The sequence below is a fragment of the Phytophthora infestans genome, genomic scaffold, assembly GCF_000142945.1.
Source record: "Phytophthora infestans T30-4 supercont1.2 genomic scaffold, whole genome shotgun sequence".
NCBI classification, from domain to species: Eukaryota; Oomycota; class Peronosporomycetes; order Peronosporales; family Peronosporaceae; genus Phytophthora; species Phytophthora infestans.
The window spans coordinates 2,906,699-2,927,507 of NW_003303757.1; the positions used below are offsets into that span (position 1 = coordinate 2,906,699).

Consider the following 20,809-nt stretch of genomic DNA (forward strand, 5'->3'; position numbering starts at 1 on the left):
GAGGTTTAACCCATTCATAAAGTACTTCCTCGATCTCTGAATGTGTCGGGTTCCGCTAAGCCGAAACCGCCGGGACACGCGTGTTGAAAGTTGCTTTTTTTTAATGTGAGCCTCCCTTTAAAGTGCAAAAACGCAACATCCTTGCTATTTTGAAGCATGTTTTGCAACTTGTATGAGAACCGCACCGTCGAAAAATAAAAATTGACTGAGTTATGAGCACTCGACCGTATAATTGTGTCCAGGGGGTAACTTAAATACATGCATCCAGCAAATCTAATCTCGTTTTGCCAAAATCGCTGCAAAGATATTTGCGAAACACAATAATAATAATAGACGGCAATTTCACCATGAGCAGCTCCTCAAGCGAGAAGAGCGCTTTGGTACTGGAGCTGGGGGCGTGTTACGCTCGATGCGGCATCTCTGGGGAGCGTTCACCTCGATGTGTGGAGCGCTGGCAGGTTCGTCCATGGCTTAGCGCTATAACTACTTTCATTATGGTTAATACACTGTGAATTGTAGGTGGGGGAAATGCTTCACAAGCCGCTGAGCGCTGCCGAGTGGCGCCAATATCTGTACCCGAAGCTTCACAGTTTGTGCTTTGAGTGAGTCGAATGCGTCATCAATTGGGTACGTTACGGTGGTGGCTTAACGACAAATGGTAGGCGGCTACTGGTAAACCCGACGCGTCGGCGTTTCGTGGTGTGTGAGGATCTGCTGCTGCCGCGCGTATTAAGAGAGACACTGCTCAGCATACTGTTCGACGTACTCAAGGTTGATCTGTTATAGCGTTTTCGTTGAGGTGGAAGGGGCTAAGTGGGGCCATTGTTGCTATTTTTTAGGCTTCAGCGGTAACGTTGGTGCCATCGATGATGTCAGTACTCTACGCTACAACCAATCACACCGCGTTAGTGGTGGACTGCGGTTGGGTGGAGACGAGATTGCTGCCAGTGTTTAAGGGGATTCCTTTGCCGTATCTCTACGACAGTAAGTTGTTGCCGTATTTTTATGGAAGCATAAAGCTAGCGCTAACGATCCTGTCTCGTAGCTGTTCCTGCTGGCAGTCGGAACTGCTGTGAAGTCATTCAACGAGAGCTAAATTCTACTCGTGATCAGCGTATGGGCTGCTCTAAGAATGTCACACATGTGACTGAAGCCATGGCGGAGGACATTCTCGAGCGAGCGTGCTTTGCGCAGCATAAGGTAAAGCGAAACGGACCAATTCAACCACCTCATTGTATTAAACTAAGCTGGATACATCTGGATGATTCAGGATCAATTGCTCCATGTCGTTGACGCAGAGTTTGAGACGGAAGATAACGGTGTGCTGCAGGTAGTCGAAGAAGCTCTGCCAAACACTTTGTGGAAAAAAGTATCGGCTAATAGCGTCACTTGCTTGACAGATTCCCGGCGATCTTCGAACCGAGGTCGTGGAACAGCTACTTCTTGGTAAACTATTTAAATTGGGGGCATGCAAGGCAACAATGGTCCATCTGACATTGACTGACCAGGCGACGAAGGCACGGATGGGACGTCCATTGTCGATGGCATCGTTGGGGTCTTGAAGAGGGCTCCAGTCGATGTGAGAGCGGCACTGCTGGAAAACTTGCTCTTGGTTGGGGGGACTGCAATGATTCCTGGTATGAATTAGCCTTCCGAGCAGATCGTCGCAATGACTCCTGATTCTGACTGAGCTACGTGTTCAGGCTTGGCGCAACGTGTGGTGGCTGAAGTGTGTGAAGCTTTACATCACGACAACGAGTTCGCATCTGCATCAACTGCTGTTGATCGAGCGCAGCTTGTTCAGACCTCCTTCCCACGGAACATACTCGCCTGGGTTGGTGGCTCGATTTACGCTGCCACTGAAAGCGCACGCGTGTCGGCTATTTCGTCGCAAGAGTATAGTAGCTCCAAAGGTACCGGTATCCCTGACTGGCTCACTGTCGCTGACGAGGAATTCTAGTACAACGGTCTTAGACATTACTGGTGAGTTAGTACCGAATAATATGTACTACGTACATGTACATGAGTATTCCTGTTGGTGAAATTGTTGTGCACTGAACTAGCAGTAGTACAGTAGTATGAAGAGGTAGACGCAACTGTGATGTCAAAGAGAGTTGTAAGCTTCATTCGTACGTGCTGCAGTCGCGCAAACACTTAACCGTCTGATGCTCTTAGCTACTTGCTGGCTCGCATTCCGAGTGGCTTACCACTATCGTCCCATGGCGCCTTCATACCAAGATCGGGCATTCCTTTGAGAGTAGTGGTTGCTCCACTAGGCCGCTTGAGTGGGGCAACGTGGTGCGGCAGTGCAGACTTGCGCTGTTGCATCTCCTTCGCTGCTTTGGAATCGGAATCTGACTTGACGCCCTCCTCGCGCCTGTGCTCCTCCTTGGCATCGGCTTGGAGATGTCCTGTGGTGCGTGAAGTGATGCAGTCAACAGCTGCGGCGTCCTCGCCTTCTTCCTCATCCGTTAAATCACTCTCAACTTTCCACAGACTAATACGTCGTAGCTCTTCGCACCCACGAACTCCCTTTCGGTAAGTTTTAAGCTGAACGCCCTCTTTTTGCAGCGAGACGTCGGGAAAATTGGTGTCCAGTAGAGGCTGTTCTTCTTCCCCATTTTCGAGATAGATGTAGAAAGTGTAGTCGTAGTAAAGCAGTACAAGCACCACACCGCCGATATGAATCTTGCTTGCAATCGCTTCGACATCCTGTACACAGATCATGACGTAGCTTGTTAAATATCGTGTCGTCATTTTTTTTTTATCAGAGCGAACCGACCTGAAATGCTGCACATTTGTCGATGGCGATCTCGAAAAAACACTCGACATTGTCGTCTTCGAGCCAGCTTCCGACATTCCCCTTGACGAAGGATCCGCCACTCTGAGCCAAACTTTGAACGAATTTCTCGGCTTTGGACATTTCCTCCTGCATGGCAGGTACAACTTCAGCTAAATGCTCCATTGATGGAGTGAACAGGGAAGTTGAGGGCATCTTGGAGGCTTCGCACATGAACGTCTGCAGATTATTTAGCCCATTTAAAGCACGAGTGAACATAGATTAAGCTGATAGAGCAAACAGTGAATGATCGGAGCACACTTACCAGAGCACTTTGCTGTCGTCGTAGCATGGGAATGATGACAGGAATGTCTGATAATTCAAGCTTAGGACCCAGATCCACATGTCCATTGTAGCACCAGTTTCCAAAACGGAAGAGCACCTCTCGCAAGCTCGGTGTGATCGTTGATCCTTCAGCACGTGGCGTACGTCGAATGAGGAAGGTCTGATTGTAGCCTGTGCCGCTAACGTCGGTACACTGCACCTTCAACGGCTTCGGTGGGCTTTGGTGTTTGCCAACAGTTGCTGCCTGCCATAAAGTGAGTTTCTTCATGTTACTACAATCATCGTCTCGGTAAGTCTGAAGGTTGATACCCTGTAGGTGAGCAGAGAGATCTGGGAAGCGAACATCGAGCAGGGGCTGCTCGCCGTCAGCTGGCTGCAACACGACGTAGAAACTGCGTTGGTAGTAAATGACCAGAAGGACAAGACCACGAACAAAGGTCTTGCTGGCCACGATGTCGACCGCATCGAAGCACTCGTAACCACCGCTCTGCAACTCGAAGAAGGTATTTGAGCCACCGTCATCATCACTGTCCACCCAAGAATGATCTTCAGCTGCCTTCATCAATTTACGTTCAATACGTTCGCTTGATAGCTCGGCACCAAGAAAGTCGTAGACATCATACAGAGTCTCGAGAGGAGTCGAGTATGGTGATGCAGAGGGAATAGCTTTCCACTCGCAAAGATACTGCAGCGAAGCTTGTTGCTTTTGCAGCGCAGGAACAACAACTGGAAGATCGGCAAGTTCAAGGTCGGCACTGCCCAAGTCGACTTTACCACTGTAGCACCAATTACCACAGCGGAAGAGGACTTCATGGAGATTGTTCTTGCTGGACCGGACGATGTACGTCTGGATGTATCCGTCGCGTAAAGCTACAACCTCGGGGGTGGGGGCTCCCGACTCGTCCGTGTTAATGTCGTCTTGATCAGGTCGATCTTTTGACAAAGCTTTGTGCGTGCGATCGTCCTCGCCCTTGGCTTCCATTGTTGCGGCTACTTGATCGGGCTTTGCTGCCACCCTTAAGCCTTCGAAACTGCTGAAAATGGAAGAGTCGCCCAGGATCAAGATCAGTTGTGAAACCATCAGCGATGTTGCCCCTCCGCTAATTGCGGAAGGATAAGCGTGACAATTGGGATGAAGTCTCGAAACAGATTGCAAAAATCAGCGATTATCTACAGAATCCTGTACAAGGTGCAGTTTGGGTCACTCTCGATCCAAATACCATTTCCATGCTTTGCAAGGTTACCACTTGTGCGGCTTGGCCCATGCACCGGTAGGTGCTGGGCCTACAGGAGCAGCGGCGGTGGGTACCAGAGGGGCAGCTTGGGTAAGGGGTTGAGCCCAAGCGTTTCCAGCCGATCGAGTTGGCTGTGGAGCTGGGGTTGCAACACCTCCGGGCGGCGGGCCCCACGCAGCGCCAGGAGGAGGCGGCGGAGCCTGACGACGACCATGCGGGTTTCGAACACGCGTATGACTGCCACGTAAGATCGCCTGGATCTTGGTCGCGGCCTGAGCCTCAGTCAAAGGTAGTGCCTCCGGGAATGCCGTGCCGATCTTCGTCTCCTTGCCACGTCCGAAAGTGAAGCATTTAATGTTGCACAGGTAGGGGCCTAGCTGGACGTGGTTGTTCTCCTCGCCATTGAGGAAGCACATAGTGTACAAAGCCAATTCGAACTCCGGACTCACTCCGATCAAGCTGAGAGATAATAGAAAAATTGGTTAACAGATCTGGGCTTGCCAAAACTAATAGTAGCAATAATTTGTTCTCACCTCGTGGATACGGGCTTCATCTCGTCTTCCCACTGGAACTGGAACGTGATGACTTGCTCCTTGTTGTGGGGCTCCATGAACTTGCACCCACGTTGCTTGGGGCGAATGTAGCCTCTGTAGTCAATGCGGCCATGGCGCTCTTCATTGTATACTTGGAGCCAATTGTGGCAACCACAGATCTTGCCCTGCTCAATTTCAACGCAAATGATGAGCAACAAGAACACGGTAAATATCATTTCCAGAATCGATAGCTCACATTCTTCTCCTCGCCCACGAAGACGTGCTCGAAACCGGAAGAGTCATTGCGCACTTCACGGCGATACAGTCCAAACCAAATGAACTCCAACTTTTTCTTGAAATCCTGTATATCCCCCGAAAACTTCTTGTTTTTCACCAACCAGCTTTACAAAAACAAACAAAAAACTTGTTAATCAATGACAGCCCATACAAGAACGTGCGCAACGTACGCGTGCGCATAGCGCATGGGCGCCGTCTCGATCACGGCGTTCAGAAAGGCGTTATTCTCCGCCAGCTCCTTGGGCGTCACTCTCTCTGTCACACCCGTCTGAATTGCAACCGATACAACACATTGCCATAATAACATCAGTAACAAACTGGGCATGGAGCTTCAGCCAATGGTAGCGTGCACCTCGCGCTCGTAATTGTCGAGCAGGTCAAAGAGCAGCTTATACGTGCGTCGCTCAAACACGGACGAGTCCACGAAGGTAAAGAGCGGATCGCGAGCCGCGTCTCCCCGAGCGTAGGCGGTCTTTCCATCCTGTAGATTCAGCTCATAATGCACGTTGGGCTCCAGTCGGTTGGTGTCAAGCTCCCAGAGCTTGTTACACGCGGCAGACAGGCTCTTGAGTTCTGCGACTGTAAAATCGACAAAATTTAGTTCGTGGGCGGTTCGATCTTCTGCAGATGTTGCGTTGCACTTGCGTACAGGTTGGAGTGGCGTTGGCCATGGCGAGGGTCGTGGCGTGGAGTGCTGTGCTGACCGATCGAGGAATGACCGTGCGTACCCACGGTGCGTGGCACGCTGTCTTTTGATTCAAAAGAACTGAAACAGGTGTTTTGTTCCAGTGATCTACGACCAGTTTTCAGTAAAAAAAAAGGGAAAAACTATGGAGCTCGAGCTTAGGAGCTCGAGGTACCCAAATTTAGAAAAAGGATAATGTGGTGTACCCAAATTCTTTTTGCGTGTTAAGCATTGAGCTGTCAGGTTAGAATTTGTTTCCTGCGTAATGGAACTATTTTCTATCGACATAGCGGTGTTGATTACTATTAATATAAGTTCTCCATTGGCGAGGCTTCCCCGCAGCCATCACTAAATCCTACTGGTACGCCAAAGCAGGTTTTCGACCTTTTTTCTAGCTGCATTGATTCCATTCATTTGTTTTATCAGTTAGGGGGGGCGACTATTCTATAAAATGTAATACGCTTCGAGTCGACGCTGCGGCAACGTTGTATGAGACCTTCTTGCCGCATAAGTGCCACATCTCGTCCTCCGTAGGCAATAGAGTGGTTCATTGTTCTTTCTCCTTAGATTTTGTGTATCTTACCAGCCTATGCGGGAGCCCAACACTTGATACGCTGTTGTTAATGAGCACTTTGTCATTGGAGTGGTCAGGCCGTGAGGTACGCGGATGAACGGAATAATATATTCACCAGTGCTTCTGCCGATGACAAGCACCTTTCACCCTTAGCATTATCCACTGGACAAACACCATTGACAAAAACGAAACCTACAAAGGAAAAGTCCAGATTGCCTACGTCTCACTCGCATCGGAGAACTTGCTCTAGACTGGGCATGCCGAGGGCCCATGCCGAACAGGGTGATCGATGTATTACACTACTTTATGCTACGAGCAAATCTGAGTCGTAATATGGCTACGTGAATACAATACACCTCAGTTGCTCTCTTATTGATAGCCCGGTTAGCGACAGTTTTTGCTTCCGGTATTCTGTGAGGGTCTACCTCTGGGTCATTTTTTGGGTATACTACATTACCTTATTTCTAAACTTGGATACCTCGAGCTCCCTAAGCTCGAGCTCCATAGTTTTTCCCAAAAAAATTCGACAAGGATACCTTTCATGTCACATTCAGAGGTTAAACCTCCTTTTTACGCTTGCCCAAATGGCCAACCGCCTATATTACTATTGTGCTTTGCAGATATTTTAGCAAAACAGTCCATTATTTCTCGATTTTATAACTCTGGTTACGAGGCAAATCTCGATTTTTCCACAATAAGGTGTCCGAAAACTCAATAAAAGGTTCGATATACTAGCAAAATAAGGGGCAGTAGGTCTGAAATGCAGAGTCGACAGTGCATTACAAAGAAGCTGTCTCTCCCAGCCCTAAATTAACCACTCGCAAAATTGACCAACCAGCCACTACTGGCGACGCCCTTTTCAGTTTATCAGTGATATATTTGGGCCGAAACCAAGGACTATTTTTCGATGGCACAATTTGTTTCTTGTCAATGGTGTTGTTGAAGACGACAAGCCGCCTGTCAAGACAGCACGATGGCCTGTGGACGAGCAGGCGTCGAACGATACGTAAAACAACACCCGACATGTTACTTGGAGGAACTCCACGATTTTTTACGTGAAAACTACGCAGACGTCAAGAACATTTCGCTGTCAGCTATTTGTCGCGCTTTTAATTTTGATTTGGGTCTGACTCGAAAAGTCATCACTCGTGCTGCTCGAGAAAGTGTTCCTCAGAGGTAATGGAACATATCATTTGGCGTGTGGATTAAAATATCGGAAATGCTACAGTCCATGCGTCAAATCCGCTTATTTTCCATGTAATACTCCATGTAATGTCCATGATGTAAAATATTTTCATTCGGTAATTTATAAAAACAACCCAGTCGTTGAGTGCAATTATTGTCCAACTCTCATCCGTGTATTGTCCACGATGTGATCTATGTAGTTAATACCGGTACAATACTGTATACCGGTAGTTGTACCAATCACACCAGCCTTTCATTTGCTTTTCAAACCCAAACTCGCCCCCCTTCGAGCAGTGCCGCCGCCGCCGCTCCGTTACCTGCACGCCGCAGCCTACGTCACGAGATCAACCGTTGCTGCAATCGCCGGCCATGTCGCTCAGTCTACCCGCTTCCGCGACGTCTGAGGTGCGTTATCTTGCTGTTTGTGGTCTCTGTGAACGTGTTTCTAACCGTGCGTTATCTATTTGTAAATACAGGGTGGATCGTCCGACTCCTCTTCAGATATCGACACCACGGCTTCCGCAGCCTCCGGCGCGGCTGCAAACTCGGACGACGCCTCGCCTGACACGGACGATTTCAAGCGTCCATGTATTGTCCAGGTCGTAGACTCTCCCTCCCTTGTGGAGGGCCCCGCAGACGTGACGTATCCGAGCTGGTCGGCGTGGAATGAGTATTTGAAGGCTTACTCGGTAAAGTCCCGCCAGGTCATCCGCATCCAGTCAACGCTTAGTTGCGTATTGAGAAACAAGCGGCTGGGTCAAACAGCGGCAGCAAAGCAGGGAATGGATGTTCCGTACGTACCAGAGACGTGGGGTGCTTACCAACGCACATACATCTGCACACATGGCTGGCCAGCAAAAGACAGGAGCAGCGGATTGCGAACCAAGCACTTCGTCCGAGGATGCGGTTGTCCATTTCGATTTGTGGTGCAGCTCGTGCAAGTTGACGGCTTATGCTGCCTTCGCGTGAAGAACGGTGTGTACCAGCACAACCATGCGGTGGGGACAGCGCAGTTCAAGACGTACGCGGAGAACCGTAGGTTGGACGACACGGACACGAAGGATGCTGTGGACAGCATGGTGATGTACGGTAGAAAGCGCGCACGCATCTATGAGTATCTTCTGGGGAGAGGCGAGAACCTCGTCAAGAAGGATGTGGACAACATTGTGCAACGTGTTAAAGCAGAGATAAGAGGAGGGTTGAATGACGACGACGCTTGCGCCGCAACTCTCGCGGAATTCGCAGCTATTGACGGTAACGTAGTCACGGTGGACGAAACTGATGCGGGACACTCTGGTGCCACAAGCGGAGATCGAGTGTGTCTACATCGCGGGTATCGGAACATTTTCACGCGAACAGATTTAGGCCATGGCATACTTAGCAAACGTGAAGCGTTCGTGTGATGATGGAATGGCGTTTACCAAATGGTTAACACAGGATGCAGCCAGCGCCATACCAGCAGCACAACAATCGACACTTCAGAGCATGGCAGAGGCCATTGCTCGCGCCTATCCCCAAGATACCATCCCAATTGACGGCAACGATTACCACGATTGGTCTAACGCTGTTACGCTTCCGCATCCTTCACTTCGTGCTTCACGGTAGCAAGCCATAATGCAACTAATACAATCTCATTTCTATTGAAACTGGAATCGACCCGCCTAATGTTCATGCGTATGGTTGACCTCCTGACTTCTGTATACCGGTATGTACGAGAGATGTCAGAGGACTTTCGTTTGCGAAGGTCTAACAACTTCCATTCACTATGGATTTTAAAAACAGTGGTAAGTAATTTATTTCGACACATGGACATTACATGGAGTATTACATGGAAAATAAACTGAGTCGACGCATGGACTGTAGCATCGGCCTTAAAATATTGACAATTTTTTTTTTGGCTTTTTTAGATAGCAAAAACAAGGCTAAACTTCGTGGCACATATTCGTACCCTGAGTAGTTAGTATTCATAGACGAGACGTCCAAGGATGGGTGTCACGCTTATCGGCGCTATGGATGAATATCATCAATTCTCCGACCCAACTTAATTTTAGTATTGGTTTTAATCACCAATCATCCATTTTTATTTATTAGACAACCAATCGCTCGGTCTTGACAAAATGATTTGGCCAATCCAAATGGTAAGGGCTAGGTTGGGCCTCATCGGAGTTGGCTCCGACATATCGGGTCGGAGGTGACACGCAAAATATGGATATGCTAATACAATGTTCAAGATGTTGACATATCACATGCATAAAGTGATTTCTCCGACTTCTCCGAGCGGTGTAATCATTTCAGTACACTAGACTCAATTTTCGCAGTCTACAATTTGCTTACTGTTATACAAAATCTTGAGCACTACAGACGTCGACAACTGGCAGGCGGCAGCTCTAGCGAACTCGCTTCGTCATTACAATACATGCAACAGCCTGTGGGAGGAGACGTATTAAGAGTAATTACTGCTGAAGTATTATAAACTAGTAGTAGTATACTAAATGAACAGAGCAGTAGATAGCATTCATCAATCCCACGCGTTATTTATTTATTTACTTAAGCACTTCAACTCAATAGCAACACGGCGCCAACATTCTCCTGTCCCTCAGCATGCGTACCTTTCTACTACTGCTCATGGCTACGTCCACCTTGGCACCGGTTCCGAACGTGTGTCTCCGTCTTACGCGAAACTTCCAGCTGGAGCAGCGCCACGCTGATCCACAACTCAGCCTTCCTGACCTCGGGAGTCGCATCCTCCACCTCCATGATCTCCATCTTGGCCTCTTCCGCTTAAACCATCTACTCTTTAATCGCGTCGGTCTCCGTCGCAGCCACGATCACGATCTGTGCGGGCAGCTCGGCAATACTTGCGAGGTGCAGACGCGCAGTAAAAGCAGCGACTTCACCTGCATCGAACCCGTTTCGTTCACTTCGACCATCGTGTGCAGCCCCACGGCCAGGTCCAGGTCGCGACACCGCCACGAGATATCCGGCTGACGCAACACATCCAACCGCTCCACCGCGTTCCAGACGCCACCACGAATACACCCGAACAACCCCACCACGAATACACCCGAACAACCCCACCGTGCTGCAGATCCGTAATCCGGACCATCAGCGCCATATCCCACTCGCCACGCTACTGCCAGCACACCTGCACGTTGGCCCTCACGCATGTCGAACATCGGCCCGCTCAATGGCGCGTCCGTGAGTTTCCGCGTCCACGGACCAGAACGCCGACCACACGGCAGCGCTGTCAAACAACGCGCCGTCCACGTCCAGCTCAACCATCGCCAGCAGTGCCTTCCTCACCTTCCCGGCTCTCCACATCATCCACCCGCTGTTCAGATGGAGAAAAATATCCTCCCTTTCTGGTGCTTAAATCGAACCGTTCTACAGTACCCGGTGGGGACCAAGCCAATTGGAAAAAAAGGCGTGGTTTTGGTGTTTATGTGTGGAAAGAAGCAAAGTCGATTATGGAGCTCAGCAATTTGGAGCTATATGCTAATCCATCGGCCTGGTGGAATGAAATGATTCATATCGAGTGGCTAAAGGCAATGTTCGGCGACCGCACACGACCTTGGCAGCCTATTATTTTGATAGTGGATGATTTTTCTGGACATTGGACCCCCGCTGTGAAGAACTACGCTGCCTCGGTTGAAGTGCATCTCATGGCTGTACCTCCATCCTGCACAGCAACCTGCCAGCCAGCAGATATTGCGTGGAATAGACCGTTTAAAGCTTATCTACGCGGGGAGTGGGTAAACATGCTACGCCGTCAGCTGCACGATCACGGGAAATCTACTGTAAGTAAATCAATTTCTGGCAGTCCAGGCTCTTCTTGCTGCTGCTCCCGAGCCGGTAGAGGCGACAAAATGTGGGCACGCCGGAAACCATTCTTAATGGTCGATACAGAGAGCTTGTTCCAGCTCGTGTTTACCCATTCACACAGTGTAGGGCGCTTCGGTGGCTTAAACTCAAAAGCACCTGAGCAGGAGCTCCGTTTGATAGAGGGCACCGTTGACGACATTTTGTCGGACGATGAGCTGAACTTTTCCGATTCAGAATCGGATAACGACGCTGTCACCATTTCGCTCTAATAAATTTTGCACACGTCACATATTGTTTTGCACACGTCACATATTTTTTCTATGCATGTATCTTTGAGGGGCCACTTCAAGAATTTATAAGGAATACGGTACTTACAGTAATTCGTTTAAGTTCGATTTATTGCGGTCTTCGGTATTGGTACCTGTACTTCGTACGGTATTTCAATCGCTCCAGCCTTTGGTAACAATGGACATCGACGCCGGCGCCGACGACTTCTTCGCGGCTCTGAACAACGGCGCGGCCGAAGATGTGTTCGCGGGTATCGGTTTTGCCGAAGCAGAGTCGGCTGCAGAAGCTGGCGGTCGCCCCTCGCTAGATGACGAGCCTCTTGTCATGGTTTGTATCTCGATTTAAATTCTACAGAGAACCTGTAGTTTTCACAGTTTTGGTGCTGCCTGCAGGCTGACAAAAGGAAGAAGGTGGAGGCAGCTAAGAGAGCAGCCAGGAAGGAGGCGGCATTTCGTGCTGCAGCTGCCAGGGCTGCCAGACAGGCTGCTGAGCCAGCGTTGCCAATGGAAGAGCGCATCGTAAACCTGTTGGTGCCCGAACTTAAGGTGAACGACGTGATGCTGTTGATCCGCAAGATGAAGCAGGCAGGTAAGTCGGACGCCGACGAGTTCTCGGAATTGGATGCGGAGCAGAAGACAGGTAATCTCCGGTCAAATAGACACACTGGTGGCGTTTTGAGTGCTGCAAAAAGGGCAATACTTATTGTTTTTATTCTATATAAACGCTTGACAGCGCCGCGATTCCGATGCGAGACTTGCGGCAACACAGAGCAGAACAATTTTATCACCGACTATGCGCGTGGAGACACAATCTGTAATGGCGTGGATGGAAATGGATGCGGTACGGTCGTGCAGGACCACATCGTACACGAAGGTAGTGCGTACCGTAAATTTGAAGGCGAAGAGGACAAATCGCACCACGGTCCTGCGCCCAATAAGTTGTTCTCGACTGGACACAACTTGCGGACGCTGATTTCGCAGGTAATTGAGACTGGAGGTGCGGAAATGGAAGCTTTTTTTATTTTACGGCTGCTGGTTTGATCTAGGACGGCGAGATGGCTGGAAACTTGAGACGCGCTGCAGAGTTTGTGGAGATGAACCTTAGCCAGATGGGCAAGGATGAGCGAAGGACGCGTATTGGGTACAAGGACCAGGTACGGTTGGCAGTGTTACATTCATCTACGTTCAAAGCCTACTCATCTAGATGGCATCGTTTGTTAGATGAAACAAAAAGCCTGCCGCTTGATCGATCACACGATGAGCAACTTGGATCTGCACGAAATTGTGGGAAGTCGCGCTAAGAAAATGTTTGCCGAGTTCCGTGACGTCCGTGAGCATGTGCATCAATTTGATGCTATGGTGGCTGGCTGCGTGATCGCAGCGTACATGGAGACGAGCAAGGAGATGTATTCGGCACAGAATGGAATTCGTATCGGTCAAAATAAGCAGGCGGGTATCGCCAGTCTAGCGCTGTTGCCGAACAAGGCCGTGGATGAGAAGAAGCTGCATCCGTTCACGTGTCCGCTGTGTGATATGAAGTTTAATGCACGTCGCGGTATGCAGTTCCACAAATGCGCGGGTAAACCCGAAGAGGACAAAGAGAAGACCTCGGGCGAAATCAACTTGGCGCCCGTGGTGCTGCCTGATCAACTCCAGCCTATCATTGAGATGAAGAACGGCAAGAAGTGGTTCAAGTGCCCCGTGTGCTCACGTGTGTACGGGAAGGAAGAGAGCTTATCAGAGCACATGGTTCGACACAAGAACCAGAGCAAGAAGCGCAAGCACCACATAGAGACCAGCACGATTGACTCGACTCGTCTGACCAAGACGACAAAGTTGGCATCAGCGAACCCTTCGGTGCAGGTAAACACCCACGAGCAGGTCATGTTTCGTGGTGAAGGCCGACGGGTGTGGCTTCAGCATCTCACCGAGGAATAATCCAGCTAACTTAGCGCATCCCAGCCCTCACCCGAGTAGATTCAGCTGGACAGAAGCTAAATTACCACACTGCGTTTACCTAGCCATCAAAATGGAAAGACTTGTATTCACTACGCTTGACTGCATAAGCAGGGCTTTTATTGCGCAACGACCTCGCTGCTTTTGAACCGGATTCGGTTGTCTATTTCTCGTTCTTGCCGCCGAGGATGTCATTCTCTGTGAGCTCAAGGACATTCTCAGCTGTGACGAAGCGGACGCTCTCGCCCTTGTGCTTCAACAGGCTCTCCACGTCCACCGAGTCGTCCTCAAACCATCCCAGCCGGTCAGCGACAAGGTGCTGGTTCTCGCAGCCGGGGCAGCGCACCAGCACCACGCCATTGTAGTAGGCGTGCTTGCTGATGGTCTTGGCTGAGCGCGTCTCGCACACGCTGCACGTGTAAATCATCACAAATTTCTCACCGGGGCTCTCTACACCTGGTGCACTTGAGCACTCGGTGGCGGAGGCTGTGGACTCGCTGGAGATAGCTGGTGAGACTGGCGCACTGTCATCATTGCCGCTTTCAGTGACAAAGCAGCGGTCGTGACGGTGCAAGTGCTGGAACGAGGCGCTGGAAATGAGTAGAGGAGGCGACGCCGAGGAGCTGTCGACGCATATTCGGCGCAGTGCCTGAGACGAGGATACAGCAGGCGCGCATCGGACGAGAGCTCGACGCCACATAATATGTAAAACTATGGAATTAATATTGTTTGATGAATGTCAATCGTAACCAAGTGGAAACGCTGAAGTAACGGCGTGGGATTGGTCATAAATGTGCAGTTCGTTTGACTGACGCCTGCGGTTCAAATTGCAGGAGCTAAGATGCGAGTTTTTAGCTTTATCTGCCTCGCATAAGTGAGAAGGACAGATACCGGTATGATGAAAAGAAATCATTGCACTACGTTGCCTCTTTGTTTTACGAAAAGGGTCGATGGTAATTGGGTCGTAGCTTTGCGGTGCTTAAGAGGCTTTTATGCCTTCATTATTGATGCTTGGTTTGCCATAATATGGCTACCTTGATATTATCAAGGTAGCGCTAGTCAAAGTTCTACTAGTTGCGTGTACAATAAAACCATTAGCGTGCTCTTGCCAGTCTTGCGCTCTGATGTAGTATTAATAATTGTTGTTTTAGCCTTGTTGAGGCCTTGAAGGCTAAAGGTAATTCCAAACCTGATGATAAATAATCTTCTATTTACCGTATCTTCAAGGTATGTACCTTTTAAAGTCATCAGAAAATAAAAACACAGTACAGATCTTAGAACGAAGCCTTATCACGTAAAATTCTTAAAATGATGTTATTCTCAAGGGAGTTAACTTTGCATTGTAAAGTGCTGCAAGTTAGTATGAAGAGGCTACTATTGTGAAACATAGGGATTTTGACAATGCAAGTGGCTTTCAACACAGTTTTGATGATTTGAGAGTAGGAGCTACCCAAGTTGCAATCAATTCATCGACTTTAGAATTCGAGTACCAGCGCATTACTGGTAGGACTTCTTAATTTCGGGTGAGGTGTATAGTGCTACTTGCCTGTTGGCATGATCTCTAATGAGGTGTATAGTTTGTAGTTCGAAGAACTATCATATGCCGTATTGGTTTTTCTCTGTAATCGAGCAACATTTCTGGGTGATTTATGTTTCACCCAAAAAGGGCTTTTCCACAGTCGAGCAACCTGTGAGTTGTGTAGAGTGCACACACAATTTCAGATTTCGCTCTCTCGGAAATTTCGCTCTCTCGGAAATTGGAGCCTCGCTTTCTCCGTCGAAGCGTGGAGGCTGTTGTTGCTTACATTTGTGTTAATGCAAAGTGATGGCTAGTTAGGCTTCCAGTTTGGGGTTAACGACTACTGCATCGAAGAATCGATCACGTTGGCGGTCACTGGCAGGTGGAACCCCGCTAACGTAATGTCGCTAAGATGTTGGAGTCGTTCTTCTTCTTGTAGTGCGTGTATAGGCGGCTTGGACCATGCCGCAAGTTTTGCTGTTATTGGAGCCATGTCGATCAATCCATGACGCGTGGTCACTCGCGAGACCAGCAAGTACGTTTGCTGGGGCTTAAATTTTTAATTAGTCCCTGAGTACATTTCCAGCCCATGTCGCGGTCTCCTTCTCTCGTCGGGGTCGTGTATCTTATGTAAGCCGGCGACGTAGGAACTTATACGTAAAAGTAAAGCAAATGTATTAACTTGTTTCTTGTTTCTGTTTCTTGAGCACTTCTGTTGAAAGAAGGAAAATCACGACTCAGAGCTTCCCTACCTGCTCTCCTACCTCCGAAGGTATCTCCTAATAGTTGCCATCCTGACCGACATCACTCTCAACTTCACTACCCTCCCACTGTCTGGATTCCTTGGTTCCACGTCAGACTTGGAACGAGGCCGTCTGAGTAGTAGAGACGGGATAGTCAGACGAGGCACTAAGCTTCTGCCGTGCACTAAACTGTCGGAAACACTCGTCCAGAATAGCCAGTCCTTCTGCCAGCCGTAGACCGTGACAATTCTCCCCGACTGACGCTCGGAGTCCTCGCCGAGCCTCGTTCCCTTCAGCATGTCCGACGGCAGTGGTGGTCGTCGAATCCGGAACGACAGGTGTCGTTCCAATCGAAGCTCCGCTTGAATCTCTTTCCACCGACGACGTTCCACTTCTCGGACTACCACGCAAAAGGTCGAGGCAGGCCTTCTCTCTCCCTTCCCGGCGCTCTTTCTTATTCCCGAGCTTAGTCCACCCTTGTTGAGCCGTTGAAATGCCAGATCGATCGACTCCACCTGCTTGCGAGGCCCAATAATACCTCGTAGCGTGACTATAGCAACCCAGCGTCAGCACCGACGCGTTCCAATAGAGACAAGCGATCGAGAATTCCAGCACCACGTCAACTAGTAACGAAACAAATGCGACGCCCATCCATCCGCATAGTACGCCCTCCACGCCCTCATACAGCATGCGTGGCAAGTAGAACATGAGAGACATAAGCAGTTGCATCACGAGATAGACACCAGTTAGATATTCGCCCACACGATCAATCGAGGCAACCACAGCTTCAGCCATAGCCCTCAAGTAACGACAGGAAGACGTCCAGATAAGCTGCACCACATCAGGAACGAAGAGGCAGAACGAGTGATGCCACTCCTCGCACCACCTAAGGCACAATCGTCCAAATATTCCAAATCGAGATTCGTAGTTCCGGAGTACCGCCATAGGAACGAGGAACAACAACGTGACCAAAATACACGCGTATTCCCTGGGAGGCAGTGCCTTCGCGTTCGCGCCACGCACCGTAGTGACAAATCTGTCACTACAAGTGTACCAAAAGAAACAGATAGTAGTACTGCAATCCAGCGCACTAGCACCTAATGCCCATCCCACGTTCCGTAAAGGAGTCGTGACAACCCACACCGCGATACCAGCCACAGCACAGCCCAACATCGCTCCAGTCTCCATCTCGGGGAGCTTAACAGTCGACCACACCACATCCTTCCAGTGAAACCACTTCTCCAGCACTTCCGCCATTCTTAAATGACGCCGCTTAAGACTGAGAGATCCAGCCAGTGTTGTCCGTTAGCATCCTCGTCTCAACTGTCGTCACGAGTCACCCAAATCGTTATCTCTCACGTCGTTCCATTACTACACCCAGTCGCTAACGTCTTTTTCTCCGACGTGTCCCTTCCGTCAGCCACTAACCTTTCGAGAGAAACTTATCCGTCAGTTTCCAACTATCCCAGCAGCGAGCATTTCTCGACGACAACAGCCTCTCTTTCGCCATGTCCAAGCGTCTGTCAGCAGCAGAGCACACGCGTTTCAAGGCCTTCTTCGACGCAGCACTCGACTACGACGAACATGGAACGCCAGGCGACGACGCCAAGGCCATCAAGCGGGAGTTCTGGACCGAGTTACGAGGACACTTGGAAGGCAACGGCCTATCTACAGGTCTAGCGCATCTGGACCAACTTGTGGATGACTTGTTAGAGGAACGGTCTCCAGTTTCTCTGCACGGTCCCGTAGTCGCTCTGCCTTCGCAGCCCGGAGTCTCAGCTCCAGCACCGTCGCCTGCCAAGTCGCCCACCGCTTCAGCCACTTCGTCTGCGAAGAAGACCACCCGTAGCAAGCGAAAAACCCGTAGCGGACCACCGCCTGTCAAGACGACCAAGAAACTACGCAGTAGTGACAAGCCTGCTCCGTCACCATCTCCACTCGTTCCGTCCGCGGAGTATAAGGCGTTGATCGACTTGAATCCCGACGCACCCGACTCCGTGAAGGCTGCCGTTTACTCGATCCTCGCCAAGGCCGAAGCAGCGGGAAAGAAGCCTTGGTGTATCGCCTTCCCGTGGACCGGACGACCTCAATGGTACAATCCTATCCGTTTCCGCGCTGTGTATCGTGCCCATTGGCGTTTCTGGATGATGCATCGGCGTGCCTTTTGGGAGTGGGCTCTGTACGCGTCTTTGGCATCGGAGACGGCGCAGAATAACCGCCGGAAGGCAAAGATGCGAGCTCTTCAAGCCCGAGTCGCCTTCACGAGCTTGTGCCTTAAGCCTTGGGGCTTCTATGCCTTTCTCACGCTCCTCGATAAGTGCCCGTTGATGTTCTGGATGGGCGGCCAGCCCGGCCGAGACAATACGAAGACGCTGCACTACGATGGACCTCTAGCCGACGCTCTCACCTCCCTCGAAGACAAGGATCCGGAACGATACAAGGCCACGATCGCTAATGCACTGGAACCCGTGCAGATCGACGCCTACGGCTACCCAAGCATTCGCGCCCTCCTGGAGACGACGGAGGCTCTGGTCCCTACCGCTAAGCCGGCCATTCGGCTGTCCATGGTGGCTCTGGCACGCGTTCGTCTCCATCTCCAATCGTTAGTGACGCCCAAGGACACGTGGGTAGGGTCGAAGAGTGACGAACCTTGGAGGACCCTCATCAGCGACGCTACCGTGAAGCAGACCCAGCTTACCGTCGCGACAGAGTTGAAGAATGGCACGTACCAACTTCCCGAAGTCCGTGGTCCGACCAAGACGGAGGTCAAGCGTGCCGAATGGTCCGATCTCGAAGAGGAGGACGAAGACGAGACTAAAGCCGCCGATCCTGCCGCTGCTGTCGAGACCTCCACTGTTACCGACTCTAAGGAAGTCAACGCCGACGCTGACGACGGAGAAGATGGAGACGAAGCGGTTGAGGACGACGAAGAGGCCGAGGAAGACGAAGAGGCCGAGGAGGACGAGGACGAAGAGGACGAAGACAACAAGACAGAGGCTGACGACGAAGGAGACAACGAGAAAGCTGTTCCTGAGAAAGCTCCAGTTGTTAAAGAGAAAGCCACCAAGAAGTAGTCTTCCTGCTAACGCGAGTAGTAGTCGTCCGACTATCAGTTCGTTGCCTTTTCCTCTAAATCAAAATAATTTTGCGTCCCTAAACTTCTTATAGTTCCACAATCTTTAACAAATCACCATCGTTCCATCAATGTTAGACGCGCCGTTCCAAATCATTCGTTCCAACCTTGTCTCGCTCCAGATAATCTCTTCTCGTAACAACTCTTCCAAATCGAAACCCAAAGTATCCATGCTCATCTCGTTCTCATATGTAAAATGCAGCAATACAACCCAGTATCTTGAGATTCCCTCGTTCTCAAATACCGATTAGAGTGAAGTCATCACACTCCACTCGTTCCAACCGGTCAAGTGACCAGCTAGAACAACACATCCGCGTCGTCCACGTCAGCGTTGGCTTCGACCAACCTGGCGCTCCGACGTAACTCCGGCAAACCCTTCTTCTTACGATCTGCCTCTTCAAAGGAAGTGATTAACGTTCCGAACTCCGGAGCTAGAGCAGCTCGTGACAGCCAAAACGTCTCGTAGGTAGCTGTCAGTACCAGGTACTGAAGCTCACTTTTTTCCATTTTCTTCGCAAGAATATCAACAATAGGCGACGAGACACCAGCAAAAGCAGTCTCTTCACCTCCAATAGACAAACGTTCCACAAACCTCGATGGAGGTAGATCATCCTCCTGCAATGGTCCTGGTTCCGTACGCATGTCGCTTCCAGTCACGTTCTCTGTTGTCACGTTCTCATCAGTCACGTTCTCGGTAGTCACGTTCTCGGTCGAACCTTCAGGAATATTATCAGCGAACGGTCGACTCCAACGACCACGGAAGCGCTTCAACCCGATTCACATTCACCGTAACAACCTTTGTCAGGATGTCTGGTATCGCAATCTTTGTAGGCGTTCTCCCCGACTTGCCGACAATACGGTACGGACCGTGCCAAGAGAGCGCCAACTTCTTCGTCTTGTTTTCACGGCTTTCGCTCTGAAATACTGATAGAACCAAACGGGATCCCCACTCATATGTGACCTTGACTTGCTTACCCAAACGCTGCTCGTGCCGATCTTGAGCCTTTAGTAGCTGTCGTTCCACTAGACGCCTTGAGTCACGTAACGACAAGTACAACTTCCTCCTGTACGCAGCAACCTCGTTGCTTTTCCAGTCTTTTCCAGTGTTGAGAAAGGCTAAGTCGATAGGTAGAACCGGGTCACGACCATATAAACTGAAGAAAGGAGTGTCTCCCAGACCCTCGTGATACGCAGCCGGTATGCCAACAAGACCCGAGGCAAATAAATGTCCCAATCGGTCTGGGTCTCATTCACAAACATCTTAAGCATCCCCAACAATGTTCCGTTAAATCGCTCCACTAGTCCTTGAGTTTGAGGATGATAGGCCGCTCCAAACAACTTCTTGATCCCTAGTGTCTGATATAGAGATCGTGCCAAATCAGACGTGAAGTTCGTTCCTCGGTCACTAAGCAATCGTTCTGGAACGCCATGTCTGCAAATTACACCCTCGATCATAGCATCGACGAAAGAGATCGTGTCCAGTGACGCAACCGCGAAAGCTTCAGCCCATCTCGTGAAGTAGTCCACAAACACCAAGATATACTTATTTCCACGCGGTGTGACAACCAGTGGACCAACAGCGTCCACTACTAGCAACGAGAACGGTCCCGATAGTTCCTGGACAGGCATTCTTTGCATAAGACCAGCCCGCCAAGGCCTTCGACCTTTACCACCACTGCAAATAGAACACTCCTTCACGTATTCAACCACGTCCTT

General features: G+C 50.0%; 6 protein-coding genes across 6 annotated transcripts; 2 read left to right on the forward strand and 4 right to left on the reverse strand.

The window, feature by feature from the left end:
• Positions 1–318: 318 nt before the first annotated feature.
• PITG_01555 (uncharacterized protein) lies at positions 319–1,960 on the forward strand (the record flags this gene model as incomplete). The annotated part of the gene is made up of 9 exons (XM_002908155.1): positions 319–458; positions 520–602; positions 663–771; positions 840–984; positions 1,046–1,200; positions 1,307–1,330; positions 1,401–1,446; positions 1,509–1,637; positions 1,704–1,960. 9 exons carry the CDS (start codon positions 348–350, stop codon positions 1,958–1,960), a joined length of 1,059 nt encoding a protein of 352 aa, XP_002908201.1.
• A 215-nt stretch (positions 1,961–2,175) lies between these two features.
• Positions 2,176–4,141, reverse strand: PITG_01556 (uncharacterized protein; the record flags this gene model as incomplete). The annotated part of the gene is made up of 3 exons (XM_002908156.1): positions 2,176–2,712; positions 2,783–3,019; positions 3,105–4,141. 3 exons carry the CDS (start codon positions 4,104–4,106, stop codon positions 2,176–2,178), a joined length of 1,776 nt encoding a protein of 591 aa, XP_002908202.1.
• A 179-nt stretch (positions 4,142–4,320) lies between these two features.
• On the reverse strand, positions 4,321–5,967 carry PITG_01557 (uncharacterized protein; the record flags this gene model as incomplete). The annotated part of the gene is made up of 6 exons (XM_002908157.1): positions 4,321–4,818; positions 4,893–5,080; positions 5,149–5,293; positions 5,360–5,457; positions 5,542–5,768; positions 5,839–5,967. 4 exons carry the CDS (start codon positions 5,374–5,376, stop codon positions 4,365–4,367), a joined length of 804 nt encoding a protein of 267 aa, XP_002908203.1.
• Positions 5,968–10,249: 4,282 nt separating this feature from the next.
• Positions 10,250–10,809, reverse strand: PITG_01558 (uncharacterized protein; the record flags this gene model as incomplete). The annotated part of the gene is made up of 2 exons (XM_002908158.1): positions 10,250–10,413; positions 10,542–10,809. The coding sequence occupies 2 exons, from the start codon at positions 10,807–10,809 to the stop codon at positions 10,250–10,252; spliced, it is 432 nt and encodes a 143-aa protein (XP_002908204.1).
• Positions 10,810–11,908: 1,099 nt separating this feature from the next.
• Positions 11,909–13,793, forward strand: PITG_01559 (uncharacterized protein; the record flags this gene model as incomplete). The annotated part of the gene is made up of 5 exons (XM_002908159.1): positions 11,909–12,070; positions 12,136–12,382; positions 12,476–12,723; positions 12,789–12,896; positions 12,964–13,793. The coding sequence occupies 5 exons, from the start codon at positions 11,921–11,923 to the stop codon at positions 13,678–13,680; spliced, it is 1,470 nt and encodes a 489-aa protein (XP_002908205.1).
• Positions 13,794–13,861: 68 nt separating this feature from the next.
• Positions 13,862–14,398, reverse strand: PITG_01560 (uncharacterized protein; the record flags this gene model as incomplete). Its single annotated transcript, XM_002908160.1, has 1 exon — positions 13,862–14,398. One exon carries the CDS (start codon positions 14,396–14,398, stop codon positions 13,862–13,864), a length of 537 nt encoding a protein of 178 aa, XP_002908206.1.
• Positions 14,399–20,809: the final 6,411 nt, after the last annotated feature.